The sequence below is a fragment of the Coregonus clupeaformis genome, chromosome 1, assembly GCF_020615455.1.
Source record: "Coregonus clupeaformis isolate EN_2021a chromosome 1, ASM2061545v1, whole genome shotgun sequence".
Classification (NCBI taxonomy): Eukaryota; Metazoa; Chordata; class Actinopteri; order Salmoniformes; family Salmonidae; genus Coregonus; species Coregonus clupeaformis.
In genome coordinates, this window is record NC_059192.1 from 31,634,031 (window position 1) to 31,650,984 (window position 16,954).

Consider the following 16,954-nt stretch of genomic DNA (forward strand, 5'->3'; position numbering starts at 1 on the left):
CAAATTGCCATCGATAAAATGTGATTGTGTTCGTTGTCCGTAACTTATGCCTGCCCATACCATAACCCCACCATGAGGTACTCTGTTCACAACGCTGACATCAGCAAACCGCTTGCCCACAGGACGCCATACACGCTGTCTGCCATCTGCCTGGTACAGTTGAAACCGGGATTCATCCGTGAAGAGCACACTTCTCCAGCGTGCCAGTGGCCATCGAAGGTGAGCATTTGCCCACTGAAGTCGGTTAAGATGCCGAACTGCAGTCAGGCCAAGACCCTGGTGAGGACGACGAGCACGCAAATGAGCTTCCCGGAGATGGTTTCTGACAGTTTGTGCAGAAATTATTTGGTTGTGCAAACCCACGGTTTCATCAGCTGTCCAGGTGGCTGGTCTCAGACGATCACGCAGGTGAAGAAGCCGGATGTGGAGGTCCTGGGCTGGCGTGGTTACATGTGGTCTGCTGTTGTGAGGCTGGTTGGACGTACTGCTAATTTCTCTAAAACGATGTTGGAGGCGGCTTATGGTAGAGGAATGATCATTCAATGTACTGACAACAGCTCTGGTGGACATTACTGCAGTCAGCATGCCAATTGCAACATTTTAAAAAGGCCCTACCAAAATATTTTGCTGTGCATGAGTGTGTGTCATCCTGCTGCACAGCATTCTGGGGGAAGTTGAGGTCAGGTCCAATATTGGCTATGCACCCAAGAGGGAAAGAGGTTGGGACAGCCTAGAAATGTTTTAGTGAAATATAATATATACAATTTAGCAGACGCTTTTATCCAAAGCGACTTAGTCATGCGTGAACACATTTTTACGTATGGGTGGTCCCGGGAATCGAACCCAATATCCTGGTGTTGCAATGCTCTACAAAGACGTATGACAGGGTTATAAATGCTTTGTGAAGCCCAATTTAATGTGATTTATAAGGCCTTTATTTAGCGGTGCTTACTCCACCTTTTATAAAGCACAGGTTTATGTCCTATTTGACATAGTGGGTTATGTCACATTTTACATGGGTGGTTGTCACATTTATTAACCCTCTATAAAGCATGACATACAGTTATAGATGATTTGTAACACATTTACGTAGTGTTTATGAAGCCTTTATAAGCTGCATGTCATTTAAAGTAGGACCCAATTTCCTTTCCATTATGAATACATTTAAGGAAAGTGATTCTGCCTACTTGGTCTTCGTCTATACCAAGGATGGTGATTTAGAGTTTCTGATGTATCATTATGATTGCACCCTTAGTTTGGTTTGGGGCTGATGAAAAAGCAGCCAGTTTGTTCAAATGCTTTTCTATTATATGTGTATCCTTTTGCAGCAGGTGTGTTTTGGAAGAATTGCTATATCAATTTGGTTTCTTACTAGAATATCAAGACAGCTGGAACGTTTGATACGAATATTAAGCCCTTTCGAATTCCATGAGAGAATAGCTAGTTGCCATTGTTTTCTAACATGTAATTGTTATCTTCAGTGTTGATTAGCCTATGGATGTAAAATAAAAAGCACAATCCACAGGGAAACCCACCCATTGGTCGCTCCCAACCCAGAAGTCCCTCTATAAACCGTTCCCCCTCCCCCTTCCCTTCCCTACCCCACTTTCCCCAGGCCCCAGCCCTCTCTCCCCAGTTCCGGTTCCCTCCAGCCCCAAGCCTTCTCTCCGGTTCCCCTCAGTCCTCTTTCCCCGGTTCCCCCAGCCCCCGCCCTCTCGCCAGACTGGACCAGTAAGGGATGGGTAACGAAGCTAGCGGACCGGACCAGTAAGGGTGGGTAACGAAGTTAGCGGACTGGACCAGTAAGGGTGGGTAACAAAGTTAGCGGACCGGACCAGTAAGGGTGGGTAACGAAGTTAGCGGACTGGACCAGTAAGGGTGGGTAACAAAGTTAGCGGACCGGACCAGTAAGGGTTGGTAATGAAGTTAGCAGACTGGACCAGTAAGGGTGGGTAATGAAGTTAGCAGACTGGACCAGTAAGGGTAGGTATGAAGAAAAACAAATGAAAATGAAAACAAAAGATGACATATGCAAGCCTAATGACTAAACAGTCAAAAATAGGATAGCTGTAGGATCCACATATTGTCCATTGTTCATTCATTTGCATGGTTTAAGCAGTGTAAATGTCTTGTACCTTAGGCAATAGAATTATAACAAGTTCAAAGCTCAGCAATAATAGTAATATTGTTCCTGGTACCAAAACACGAGGGGTGTCCTCATCGTCTTATGCTGAAGGCAGCATCATAGCCATAGGCTAGGCTGCATGATTGTGCATGAATAGAATACCTGAATAATGAGCCAGTCGTGGGGTTCCATTAGTCGGCTTGTCCCCTTGTGTGTTGGGTTTGATGTGCTTCTCGAAGAAGTCTTGAGCTTCCTTGGCAGTGGAAAACGTGTGTGTTGTGTTCTGGAAGGTCAAAAGGAGTTTTGCCGGGTGGATGAAGCCGCATCTCAGGTTTAGCTTGAGAGCATGAGTAGCTGGGATCTCACCTCATTCTACAGTGCCTTCGGAAAGTATTCAGACCCCTTGACTTTTTCCACATTTTGTTACGCTACAGCCTTATTCGAAAATGGATTTAAAAAAATAGAAAACCCTCCAGCAATCTACACACAATACCCCATAATGACAAAGCGAAAACAGGTTTAGACATTTTTGCAAATGTACATAAGTATTCAGACCTTTTGCTATTAGACTCAAAATTGACCAACACATTTCTGCAGCATTGAAGGTCCCCAAGAACACATTGGCCTCCATCATTCTTAAATGGAAGAAGTTTGGAACCACCAAGACTCTTCCTAGAGCTGGCCGCCCAGCCTAACGGAGCAATCGGGGGAGAAGGGCCTTGGTCAGGGAGGTGACCAATAATCCGATGGTGACTCTGACAGAGCTCCAGAGTTCCTCTGTGGAGATGGGAGAACCTTCCAGAAGGACACCCATCACTGCAGCACTCCACCAATCAGGCCTTTATGGTAGAGTGGCCAGACGAAAGTCACTCCTCAGTAAAAGGCACATGACAGCCCACTTGGAGTTTGCCAAAAGGCACCTAAAGGACTCAGACCATGAGAAACAAGATTCTCTGGTCTGATGAAACCAAGATTGATCTCTTTGGTCTGAATGCCAAGCGTCACGTCTGGAGGAATCCTGGCACCATCCCTACGGTGAAGCATGGTGGTGGCAGCATCATCCTGTGGGTTTGTTTTTCAGCTGCAGGGACTGGGAGACTAGTCAGGATCGAGGCAAAGATGAACGGAGCAAAGTACAGAGAGATCCTTGATGAAAACCTACTCCAGAGCGCTCAGGACCTCAGACTGGGGTGAAGGTTCACCTTCCAACAGGACAATGACCCTAAGCACACAGCCAAGACAAAGCAGGAGTGGCTTCGGGACAAGTCTCTGAATGTCCTTTAGTGGCCCAGCCAGAGCCCGGACTTGAACCCGATCTAACATCTCTGGAGAGACCTGAAAATAGCTGTGCCCATCCAACCTGAAAGAGCTTGAGAGGATCTGCAGAGAAGAATGGGAGAAACTCCCCAAATACAGGTGTGCCAAGCTTGTAGCGTCATACCCAAGAAGACTCGAGGCTGTAATCGCTGCCAAAGGTGCTTCAACAAAGTACTGAGTAAAGGGTCTGAATACTTATGTAAATGTCATATTTAAGTTTTTATATTTTTATAAATTATCAACAATGTCTAAAAACCTGTTTTGCTTTGTCATTATGGGGTATTGTGTGTAGATTGAATTTGTATTTATTTAATCAATTTTAGAACAAGGCTGTAACGTAACAAAATGTGGAAAAAGTCAATGGGTCTGAATACTTTCCAAAGACACTGTAGGTCTCCCTCTGTTTCAGCAGTTCAGCACTGAAGTCTGGGTAGATGCTGATTCTCTTCACTGCATAGGTCAGAGCCCCAGATTCTGCTGCAAGGTGAGCAATTCGCTGCTTGACTTCAAAGCTGTGGATCCGTACAATCATACAGTGAAAGCCACTAAGGAGTTAACCTGTGTTGTGTGCAATGTTAATCAGTGAAATGGAATCCAGCTTCTCCTGCCCGAACAGTTCATAGAAAAGATTGCTCATGAAGGAAGTTGGGTTGCCCGCTTCCACACCAGTTTCAAGCCCAGCTCAGCTAATCCCTACCATTGTGATGCAGTTGTCAAAATGCTTCAGCAAATGTACATTACACCAGGGGCGTCGGTAGACACAATATAAGTTACTTAATTTATGTCCCTCTAACTGCCCTGAATGCCTCTGCTGATCCTACAGCTATTGTATGCTGTAATCATGTGCCTAAGAACCAGATTTGTACTGTTAGCACTGAGCCGGTGTGCCCGAGGAGGAAGGCCACTGTGTGCAGCTCACCCTGCACTAACATAAAGAACATGAGCACATCTACTGCTGCTAAGCTTCCCAGTAAAGCAATAAAAACAAGTAAGCATCCCAGAAGAAAAGTGTTCAAAATAGCCCACGTTAACATATGTAGCTTAAGAAACAAGGTTCATAAAATCAATAATTTGCTAGTAACAGATGACGTTCATATTCTGACCATCTCTGAAACTCACTTAGAAAATACATTTGATGATACAGTGGTAGCAATACAAGGTTATAACATTTACAGAAAAGATAGAAATGCCAATGGTGGAGGTGTTGCTGTTTATATTCAGAACCACATTCCTGTGAAGATTAGAGAGGATCTCATGTTAAATACTGTTGAAGTAATATGGCTACAGGTTCATCTGCCTCACCTAAAGCCCATTCTGGTGGGAAGCTGCTATAGATCACCAAGTGCTAACAGTCAGTATCTGGATAACATGTATGAAATGCTTGATAATGTATGTGATATCAATAGAGGTATACTTTCTGGGTAGATGATAAAAAGATTGTGGGGTCTGTTTAGTTAGACTTCAGTGCGGCTTTTGACATTATCGATCATAGTCTGCTGCTGGAAAAACGTATGTGTTATGGCTTTACTCCACCTGCTATATTGTGGATACAGAGTTACCTGTCTAACAGAACACAGAGGGTGTTCTTTAATGGAAGCCTCTCCAACATAATCCAGGTAGAATCAGGAATTTCCCAGGGCAGCTGTCTAGGCCCATTACTTTATTCAATATTTACTAATGACATGCCACTGGCTTTGAGTAAAGCCAGAGTGTCTATGTGTGCGGATGACTCAACACTATAAATGTCAGCTACTATAGCGACTGAAACACTTAACAAAGAGTTGCAGTTAGTTTCAGAGTGAGTGGCAAGGAATAAGTTAGTCCTAAATATTTCTAAAACTAAAAGCATTGTATTTGGGACAAATCATTCACTAAACCCTAAACCTCAACTAAATATTGTAATACATAATGTGTAAATTGAGCAAGTTGAGGTGTCTAAACTGCTTGGAGTAACCCTGGATTGTAAACTATCATGGTCAAAACATATTGATACAACAGTACCTAAGATGGGGAGAAGTATGTCCATAATAAAGCGCTGCTCTACCTTCTTAACAACACTATCAACAAGGCAGGTCCTACAGGCCCTGGTATTGTCACAACTGGACTACTGTTCAGTCGTGTGGTCAGGTGCCTCAGAGGGATTTAGGAAAATTACAATTGGCCCAGAACAGGGTAGCACGGCTGGCCCTTGGATGTACAAAGAGAGCTAACATTAATAATATGCATGTCTATCTCTCCTGGCTCAAAGTGGAGGAGAGATTGACTTCATCACTACTTGTATTTATGAGAGGTGTTGACATGTTGGGTGCACCGAGCTGTCTGTTTGAGCTACTGGCGCACAGCTCGGTCACCCATGCATACCCCACACAAGACATGCCACCAAAGGTCTCTTCACAGTCCCCAAGTCCAGAACAGACTATGTGAGGCGCACAGTACTACATAGAGCCATGACTACATGTAACTCTATTCCACATCAAGTAACTGATGCAAATTGTAAAATTAGATTTAAAAAACACCTTATAGAACAGCTGGGACTGTGTATTGTGAAATCTGTGAATGTATTGTAATGTTTTAAAATTTTTATGAACTGCCTTAATTTTGCTGGACTGCAGGAAGAGTAGCTGCTGCCTTGGCAGCAGCTAATGGGGATCCATAATAAATACAAATACAAATACATAGAATTTACAGGAATGACTTGAGTGATTCTGTTTTCTCTTTTAGGAGTTTGATTATCCCTTTCAACTGAACTTCCACTTTCCAGGTCACGGAGTCACACCTCTGTCACATCGACTGTCTTCTCCAGACTTTCCACTTTGGTTAAATAAGTATCCACTTCAGCAGTGAGCAGTGCCAATTATTAATTTACCGGTTTTAATGGTAAGTCGAGGGCAGAGGTACACAAACAATCTCCTGGATAGTGGCGGCCAGCTCTTTCTGTTGTCTGGTATTGAGAGTCGCCATGTTCCCACAGGTGAATTGTGGATGGACAAATTCTAGCTGCTGGAGCGTAATAGCCTGCTAGTTATTTCTTGTCGTATAACAAACCATAATAATATAAAGAGGTTATGTATTTTAGCTAAACTGATTAGGGAACATATGTTACATTTAAACATAGCCTATATTGAAACATATTTCAGTAAGTTGTAAATGTAACATGTAAAATAAAGCCAAGTCAGAATAAGCCAGAATTCCATACAAAAAGAGATTATCAATAGACCTCCATCATCAATCGATCATCAAAGACAGCCAGACTCTTCCTCTTAGTCTTTACCCATGTACTTAGCAGGCAGTCTGTCAATCCTCCACAACATGGCTGAGTACACATTCTCATACATGACTGTCCCCACGGTAACCTGCATGACCGGCTGTGACTCCACAGCACTGACCGAACCCAGACACACGTTCCGGTTCATCCTGGCTGTCAGTGACTTCCGTCGTAGCAACGTCTTGAAGGAGTTCCCACATATGCTTAGCACTTGTTGGCTGCTTTTCCTTCACTCTGCGGTCAAACTCATCCCAAACCATCTCAATTGGGTTGAGGTCGGGGGATTGTGGAGGCCAGGTCATCTGATGCAGCACTCCATCACTCTCCTTCTTGGTAAAATAGCCCTTACACAGCCTGGAGGTGTGTTGGGTCATTGTCCTGTTGAAAAACAAATTATAGTCCCACTAAGCCCAAACCAGATGGGATGGCGTATCACTGCAGAATGCTGTGGTAGCCATGCTGGTTAAGTGTGCCTTGAATTCTAAATAAATCACTGACTGTCACCAGCAAAGCACTCCCACACCATAACACCTCCTCCTCCATTCTTTACGGTGGGAACTACACATGCGGAGATCATCCGTTCACCCACACCCCGTCTCACCAAGACACCGCGGTTTGAACTAAAAATCTCAAATTTGGACTCCAGACCAAAGGACAAGTTTCCACCGGTCTAACGTCCATTGCTCATGTTTCTTGGCCCAAGCAGGTCTCTTCTTCTTATTGGTGTCCTTTAGTAGTGGTTTCTTTACAGCAATTCGACCATGAAGGCCTGATTCACACAGTCCCCTCTGAACAGTTGATGTTGAGATGTGTCTGTGACTTGAACTCTGTTAAGCATTTATTTGGGCTGCAATTTCTGAGACGGGAAACTTTAATGAACTTATCCTCTGCAGCAGAGGTAACTCTGGCTCTTCCTTTCCTGTGGCGGTCCTCATGAGACCCCGTTTCATCATAGCGCTTGATGGTTTTCGCGACTGCACTTGAAGAAACTTTCAAAGTTCTTGAAATGTTCCGTATTGACTGACCTCTTTGCTTATTTGAGCTGTTCATGCCATAATATGGACTTGGTCTTTTACCAACTACCTTGTCACAACACAACTGATTGGCTCAAACGCATTAAGAAGGAAATATATTCCACAAATTAACTTTTAAGAAGGCACACCTGTTAATTGAAATGCATTCCAAGTGACTACCTCATGAAGCTGGTTGAGAGAATGCCAAGAGTGTGCAAAGCTGTCATCAAGGCAAAGGGTGGCTATTTGAAGAATCTCAAATATAAAATATATTTTTATTTGTTTAACACTTTTTTGGTTACTACATGATTCCATATGTGTTATTTCATAGTTTATAGCTTCACTATTATTCTACCATGTAAAAAAATAGTAAAAATAAAGAAAAACCCTTGAACAAGTATGTGTGTCCAAACTTAAAACAGCTTACTTACTGCCACAAAACAATCATTGGTGCCGGCCTGGCTCTGATCATTGGTGCCGGCCTGGCTCTGATCATAGGTGCCGGCCTGGCTCTGATCATTGGTGCCGGCCTGGCTCTGATCATTGGTGCCGGCCTGGCAGGGCGGCAGGTAGCTTAGTGGTTAAGAGCGTTGTGCCAGTAACCGAAAGGTCGCTGGTTCTAATCCCAGAGCCAACTAGGTGAAAAATCTGTCGATGTGCCCTTGAGCAAGGCACTTAACCCTAATTGCTCCTGTAAGTCGCTCTGGATAAGAGCGTCTGCTAAATGACTATAAATGTAAATGTAATGGCTCTGATCATTGGTGCCGGCCTTCATTCTATATATGAACCATATCAGGTGTGTAAAAAAAAAAACGGAGTGTACAAAACATTACTGCTCTTTCCATGACCGACTGACCAGGTGAACGCTAGATATAGATACTGTAAGTCTAAAAACAACAGGTCCTCTTAAAACAGCTTATAACAGACTCAGTTTGTGATAGACATTCTAACAATGTGTGTTAAATGGACTTATTTAGGAAACCTTAAGGACGGAGGGGGGCATGACTTTAAAAATGGCAGATATTTCCATTTTAAATAAATATGCAGTCAAAATGACTGCCTCGGCCCTTCTAGTGTTAAAAACTCATAACAATTAGCCTGACTCATTTCATAAAACATTCACATTTAAGTCATTTAGCAGACGCTCTTATCCAGAGCGACTTACAAAAAACAGAGTTACTGTAGTAGGTCATCATACAGGTAAGAAAGTCTCCTGTTCAGCTCAATATGACTTCTACAACATGATTCCTGCCACTAGGCCTGCTAAAGTCAAACAACTGGGACTGTTCTGATGTACTCAAATGTGCTGTAGGTAGCTACTTAACAAATGAAATTAGACCCCTCTGAAAAGGAGAGGCAGATGGGAGAAGGAAAACCCTGGCTTCCCACAAACAGGATGCTCTAAAGCAGCGTTTCCCAAACTCGGTCCTCATGACCCCAAATGGTGCACGTTTTGGTTTTTGCCCTAGCACTACACAGCTGATGAAATTATCAAATCTTGATGATTCATTTATTCTTTTAATTAGCTGTGTAGTGCTAGGGCAAAAACCAAAACGTGCACCCCTTGGGGTCATGAGGACCGAGTTTTGGAAACCCTGCTCTAGAGACCGACAACCCAGGCCGCCCACCAATATGTTGTGAAATTGTTAGATATTACTTGTTAGATATTACTGCACTGTCGCGCTAGAAGCACAAGCATTTCACTACACCCGCAATAACACCTACAGGATGCTCTAGAGACTGACAACCCAGGCCGCCCACCAACAGGATGCTATAGAGACTGACAACCCAGGCCGCCCACCAACAGGATGCTCTAGAGACTGACAACCCAGGCCGCCCACCAACAGGATGCTCTAGAGACTGACAACCCAGGCTGCCCACCAACAGGATGCTCTAGAGACTGACAACCCAGGCCGCCCACCAACAGGATGCTCTAGAGACTGACAACCCAGGCTGCCCACCAACAGGATGCTCTAGAGACTGACAACCCAGGCTGCCCAACAACAGGATGCTCTAGAGACTGACAACCCAGGCCGCCCACCAACAGGATGCTCTAGAGACTGACAACCCAGGCTGCCCAACAACAGGATGCTCTAGAGACTGACAACCCAGGCTGCCCAACAACAGGATGCTCTAGAGACTGACTTTCTTTCTACCTTCCTGCGCTCTGCCCATATCTAGGCCTAAATGAAAGTGTGCCCCATCTCCCCATCCTTTGTATGGTTAATATAGTGCCATCCCAGACCTGGTGTGTACAGAACCACATAAGTTCTCCCAGGTCAATCTCTCGGTGGGGTTTAATAGCTACTGCTGCTAAAGGAGCCAAAGGAGTGTTATCCTGGTGTGATCATTACCACGAGGTCAAGGAGGTGGTTTCCCTAGTTCTGAGTCAGTAGGAATAGGCCAGCCTGGTTAAACCAGAGTGCCGGTAAAGGCTGCGCTCTCAGTCAGATGTAATAGGCTACTACTGCCACAAAACAATCATTGGTACTGACCTGGCTCTGATCATTGGTACTGACCTGGCTCTGATCATTGGTGCTGACCTGGCTCTGATCATTGGTGCTGACCTGGCTCTGATCATTGGTGCTGACCTGGCTCTGATCAAGCTTCTTAACTCCTTATTGACAACTTGACATATCAATCAGTGTTTGGCTTCAACATTATACACATATTTTGAAGGAAGTTTTACATACTATGACAGTGATATGTGGTTGTCGTACCTTACTAGCTTGAGTTGAAGGACTAAAATGTAAATCTACCTCTACCAGCAAGCTATTTTGTCTACAGGCTACCAGCAAGCTATTTTGTCTACAGGCTACCAGTAAGCTATTTTGTCTACAGGCTACCAGTAAGCTATTTTGTCTACAGGCTACCAGTAAGCTCTTTTGTCTACAGGCTACCAGTAAGCTCTTCTTCCAAACAGCGGTTTGCAGATATTATGCACAACAAAAGTTAAGTACTTCAAATGTAGGACAGTTTTGTGTAACTTGCCTTAGCTGTGAAACTCTGGATGTGTTGACCTGCAGGGATCACCATAGAGGCTGGGGATGAAAGAAGAAAGAGGGAAGGAATGATTAGGCTAATCAATTAAATAAGTAGCATAGCGATCTGCATTCAATAATCAATTGGCCTGATTAACTCACTGATATGATGTTTTTATAGTGTAATGATGTCATGTCATAGTATCGTGGGGAACAGGTTAGAGTTACTAGATAAGTGGTTAGGAGACAGAAAGTCTACATTCCATTATGTCATAGTAGATTACTGATGTTTAGGACAGCATGATTGATGGACAGGATACTGACTTGGGGTAAGGGTGATGAACATCAAAGACAGGGAGTGCCCATGGAGACTTACCAGATGTATGCCAGGAAGAGGGTAATAAAGGGTATATAAGGTAGAGTGTCTTCTTTGTTCAAGTTAGTTCGTAACACCAAGGGCAAAGCTCTGTTCATTGTTGTAATGAACACGGTACCGATCATTAAACATTTGCATTAACTGTCTACAAAGTGTCTAAGTATATCCTTGCATCCTTGATTCTTTGATACCCGAGAAACTAATCATAACACTCACACAGTGTAGAAAATGCAACCATTACCCTATATGGTGGATCAACTCATTGATTTGTGACATAGGCCTGGATAGCAATGGGTGCAGTGAAGTCTTTGGGTGCGTCCCAATAATACCTAATTTTCCTGAAGTTTACACTGTTACACTTCTTCCAACAAATCTAAAACCATTGGATTGGTGGAGGCATGGGAGGGAGTTTCCACCATATTTCCAGTGAAGCGAAGTGAACAAGTGCACACTTTGGAAGGAAGGAGATAATTGGAAAGTACCCTTGGACATAAAAACATGACCAACTTACTACCTGCAGGTTTTGTAAAAGTATGTCCATAGTTTGGAGGGAGCTGCAGCACAAAGTTGGATGAGCTGATGGTGTTCTTCATGAGGGCCAATCCATCCACTGCTTTGGATTGCAGAATCTTTGACTCCCAGAGCTACAGATTAAATAAATAAAATGTTGGTTTGCTAGTTAGTTGATTTGACAGAACATAAGCCATATCAAATATGATTGCAGTTCCAGTTACACAGCAATAGTATTACTGCAGTAGGGCCTATGCTCTTTTCTTGATTTCAACATGTAGGTCTTCAAAACTACACACTTCAATGTGATACTGTATATTCTGCAGTATTTATATACTTCCATGATTGCAGTTATTTTTTGTGAAGATGGCAGTTTAGTCCACTGTGCGTGACAAAGTGAAGTCATTCCAGTCAGGGAGGACTAACGTCAGCTTGGCGAAATGGGAGAAGTATCCCAAAGGATGGCGATATTGAGTCGATATGTACTAGGGGAGAAGATCGCGCTTTTTCAAATCCTTGGTCCAGGTAAAGTCCCACTCACCTGCCTCAGGTCATCAAGGACACGGTCCTCCAGTCCTTCATCCAGAAACAGCTCCCGCATGCTCTCAATCACATCATCTATGATGGACAGGTAGAGCTTCGGCTGGAGGGGTTTTCAAGGAGGATACAAGGAAGCACCATTAGTTAGCTAGTTAACAGTATGTAGTTAACTAGTTGTTGCTAACGTTAGCTATTTGGCTAATTGACCGTTTGGCAATCAAGAAGAGTAAAGTTAGTGACATGGCTATGTTGTGACAAATTATCAAGGTACTAACTAACCAAAACAACAGCATAATGATCCGTTTCTGGGCTACTTGTTCCTTACCACATTACTTGAATTTGATAGCATTTTGAAGGTCTAAGATGATCGGCTGCCTTGGTCTGGCAAGCTAGCGCGAGGTAAGCAAGATAGCTAGCTAGCTAGTTAGTTAGTTAGGCAGATGACAGCACACAAACGGAAAATATTGACGGGAATGATCTATTTCAATATGAACACATCTGTGGTTTTGGTCTTTCTTTCCTAGATGTACATTGATACAGCAGACCTTGGTTTAATTAACTACAAACTGCTAGCTAGCTACTTCAAACTGCAGACTGTCCACGCCAACACAGGTGTGTGACATTTGACCTCTACATTTGTTCTACCCCTCCCCTCTTCACACGAACGCATGCATAAAAAACAAATTTCTTTAATTTGTTTTACTTATAACTAGCACTGAACAGTGGCGGCTGGTGAAAAATATTCTCGGTGGGGCTGTGCCATACTTTTTTTTTCCTGTAACCATCGCGATATATTTTAACACAAACTGCAGGACAGCAGTGCTCAGTGAAACATTCAGTAATTATTTAATGCCAATATTAAAAAGTTGAGGCATTCTTACACAAAAACATATTACACAAACCCAAGCCTTTCATTTGCATTTAAAGTGAACTTTTCACCATTGGTAGTAAACAGGCAACGCAACAGGCATGCTGTCAGAACAGAGTGGAAAGTGGACAATAACATGAAATTATTATAAAGTTTATAGGAAATCTTACACTGTATAAAAGGATGTATAATATAGAAATGGATATCAAGTGGATGAACTCAAACCTTTGACTGGAAGAATAGCATACAGTATTTTATGATCATACTAAATGTGACTAATTGTTAATGTGCTCCAGAACTGCAACAATTAATTGATACAAAACAACATATATACAGTAATATTAGCAAAGACACTATTAAGACTTTCTAGAGTACCATATATAACTGGATTTTTTATGCTAAGGTCAACTATATACAAAGAAACATGCGGCCAGAGCTGCTCTGTGTGTGTGTGTCTGTCATCTTATTTGTACAGGAATTTTGCCCGTCTGTCCTTCTGAGTGGCAAACCTCTCAATGACCCTTTGATTAAAGTCAGGAATGTCCCTGACAAGTTTCTTCTCCATGGAGAGCATGGCCAGAGCGTTCAGGCGATCCTGTGTCATGCTGTTTCTCAGGAAGGCCTTTTCAGTGTAGAGAAGCACCTTTCTGACTCAGCAGTTGTCATGGGTGTGGTGATGAGGATCTTGAGGAGGCTGGCAGTCTCTGTGAAAGTGCTCTGAAGGTTGTTCTCCATGAAGAACTGGTACAGGGGCACTGCACCACTACAAGCCTTGAACTCACTGTTCTCATAGATGAGGGACAGTTCGGTTTTGAGCTTGGCCTTGTTCAACATGGGGTACGCCTCCACGGTTGTTTCAAGCGCTGTATCGGGGAACTTCACACTGTGTTGTGGGAACAACTCTCCGTGCAATAGTGTTGCGCTGATGAGGTGCTGGGTGAAGGAGAACCTCTCTTTGGCATGACTCAGGATGGTATCACATACCTGTAAAAGATACATCATCAGCTTTAATTTGCAATTAAGCTATTTTGATGCAAGTGATCCTGACTGACACATGCCTATGTCCAACTCAAGTATATGATTACCAAGGTGCTGATTGTTCAGGGTTTTGGCTACATACTACCAGGCCTGAAAAAAGTTCTAGGGGGAAACACTGACAATTACATCACAACTTACCTCTATAGCCAACCTCTGTTGTTCTCCTGGTCCCAGCATCCTCCGTCGCTTGATGGGCTGTTGCTGCTCGTCAGATGCGCTGTCCCCACACAAAGAGGGAATTGAGGCCCTGGGTCCAAAAATAAAGTTTAATTTGATAACTTGCAATCAGACTTCTTAACTCACTGTAATTCCCCCCTCAACACACAACCAGTGACTTTTATATATATATATATATATATATATATATATATATATATATATATAGACAGACAGACAGACAGACATATAGTGTGTATATACACACAAACTATGTCTAGTAACTGCTTTTAACCTGTGATGTACATAATTAACTGATGTTATTACGTTTTAAAGCCTTTTTCTATTACATTTGTGAGAGGGATGCAACATCATTTTGTTCTGCTGTGCACTTAGCAATAAAGTTAATCTTCAATAACAACTAGGCCTCTTCTAGAAATTGACCTGGTGGACACCTGAATAATTATTACAAACTGTGTAGTACTTTCCTGCATTATTATCAACGTCTGATTGTGTCTTCTCTTTCTGTCACGATCGTCTGAAGGATGAGACCAACGCGCAGCGCGTGTACCGATAAACATGATGACTTTATTTAATTAAAGTGCAACACGACAAAACAATAAACCACGATCATGAAGTTCCACGGTGCACTCACCGTAACGGAAACAAAAACCCACAAACCCCACAGGAAAACATTCAGAATAAATATGGCTCCCAATCAGAGATAACGAGCCGACAGCTGACACTCGTTACCTCCGATTGGGAGTCATAGACAAACCTAGAAATACAACCAACAGAAAGGCAAACCTAGAAATACAAAACCAAAACAAAAGACACCCTAAATGAAAATAACAACCCTGGCTCAACAATCAGAGTCCCTGGAGCCAGAGTGTTACAGTACCCCCCCCTAAAGGTGCGCACTCCGGGCGCACCAGCATACCGTCTAGGGGAGGGTCTGGGTGGGCGTCTGTCCAGGTGGCGGCTCTGGCCCAGGTCGTGGTCCCCACCCCACCATAGTCATTACCCACTTAATATGCCTCCTACACATTACCCCCCCCCAACTACACCCCACTGGGTTAAGGGGCGGCACCGGACTAAGGGGCAGCACCGGACTAAGGACCAGCACCGGGATAAGGGGCAGCACCGGGCTAAGGGGCAGCACCGGGCTAGGGGGCAGCACCGGGCTAAGGGCCAGCACCGGGATAAGGACCAGCACCAGGCTAAGGAACAGTACCTGACTAAGTGGCAGCACCGGACTGAGGGGCAGCTCCGGACTGAATGGCGGATCCTGGCTGGCTGGCTCTGGCGGATCCTGCTGCTCATGGCTGGCTGACGGATCTGGCTGCTCATGGCAGGCGGAAGGCTCTGGCTGATCCTGTCTGGCAGAAGGCTCTGGCTGATCCTGTCTGGCAGAAGGCTCTGGCTGATCCCGTCTGGCAGAAGGCTCTGGCTGATCCTGTCTGAAGCGGAAGGCTCTGGCTGATCCTGTCTGGCGGAAGGCTCTAGCGGCTCCCGGTCTGGCGGGACGGCTCTGATGGCTCATGGCAGACGGGCGGCTTTGCAGACTTTGGGCAGACGGGCAGTTCAGGCCCCGTTGGGCAGACGGGCAGTTCAGGCGCCGTTGGGCAGACGGGCAGTTCAGGCGCCGTTGGGCCGACGGACAGTTCAGGCCCTGTTGGGCAGACGGCAGACTCTGGCCGTCTGAGGCGCATCGTAGGCCTGTGGCGTGGTGCCGGAACTGGAGGTACCGGGCTGAGGACACGCATCACAGGGCTAGTGCGGGGAGAAGCAACAGGGCATGCTTGGCCCTGGGGACGCACCGTAGGCCTGTTGCGTGGTGCCGGAACTGGAGGTACCGGGCTGAGGACACGCATCACAGGGCTAGTGCGGGGAGAAGCAACAGGGCATGCTTGGCCCTGGGGACGCACCGTAGGCCTGTTGCGTGGTGCCGGAACTGGAGGTACCGGACTGAGGACACGCATCACAGGGCTAGTGCGGGGAGAAGCAACAGGGCATGCTGGACCCTGAGAACGCACATAAGGGCTAGTACGGAGAGCCGAACAGGGCAGACCGGGCTGGCGGCGCACCGTATCCATGGTGCGGGGAGCAGGAACAGGCCGGGCTGGGCTGGCGACGCGCACCGTATCCCTGGTGCGGGGGGCCGGAACAGGCCGGGCCGGGCTGGCGGAGCGCACCGTATCCATGGTGCGGGGAGCAGGAACAGGCCGGGCTGGGCTGGCGAAGCGCACCCGTATCCATGGTGCGGGGAGCAGGAACAGGCCGGGCTGGGCTGGCGACGCGCACCGTATCCCTGGTGCGAGTGGCCGGAACAGGCCGGGCCGGGCTGGCGTAGCGCACCGTATCCATGGTGCGGGGAGCAGGAACAGGCCGGTCCGTACCGGGAACACACACCACTGGCCTCAACCGAGGATCAGGAACGGGCCGGACCGGACTGGCAACACACGTCAGTCTTTCACGCCGTGCCACAAACACTTCCCTTCCTCTACTCGCCAATGGCTCCCCCGTATTCCGTTAGCCTTCTCTCCTTTTCTCCCTGTGGCAGCCTCCTGCTGCCCAGCCGCCCTAAACCATGTGCCCCCCCAAAAATTTCTTGGGGTTGCCTCTCGTCCTTCCGACGAAAAACCTGCTGCCGCCGATGCTCCTCTCTCGCCAGGGCCTTGATCTTTCCCCAAGGTCCCTTGCCTCCGAGCATGTCCTCCCAGGACCACGATGTGCCCACCTGGGCCATCGCCAGCCTCTCCATC

At 45.5% G+C, this 16,954-nt stretch overlaps 1 protein-coding gene across 1 annotated transcript in view; it reads right to left on the reverse strand.

Annotated features, from left to right (window-relative positions):
• The window catches only part of LOC121556549 (stonin-1), a 43,011-nt gene that overhangs the window by 12,638 nt on the left and 13,419 nt on the right, over positions 1-16,954 (reverse strand). The window contains exons 7-9 of the mRNA XM_041870458.2: positions 12,129-12,230; positions 11,589-11,721; positions 10,712-10,761 (exon numbers count right to left, since the gene is read on the reverse strand). Of these exons, the coding sequence (XP_041726392.2) occupies positions 10,712-10,761; positions 11,589-11,721; positions 12,129-12,230 (285 nt within the window). The remainder of the gene's footprint in view (positions 1-10,711; positions 10,762-11,588; positions 11,722-12,128; positions 12,231-16,954) is intronic.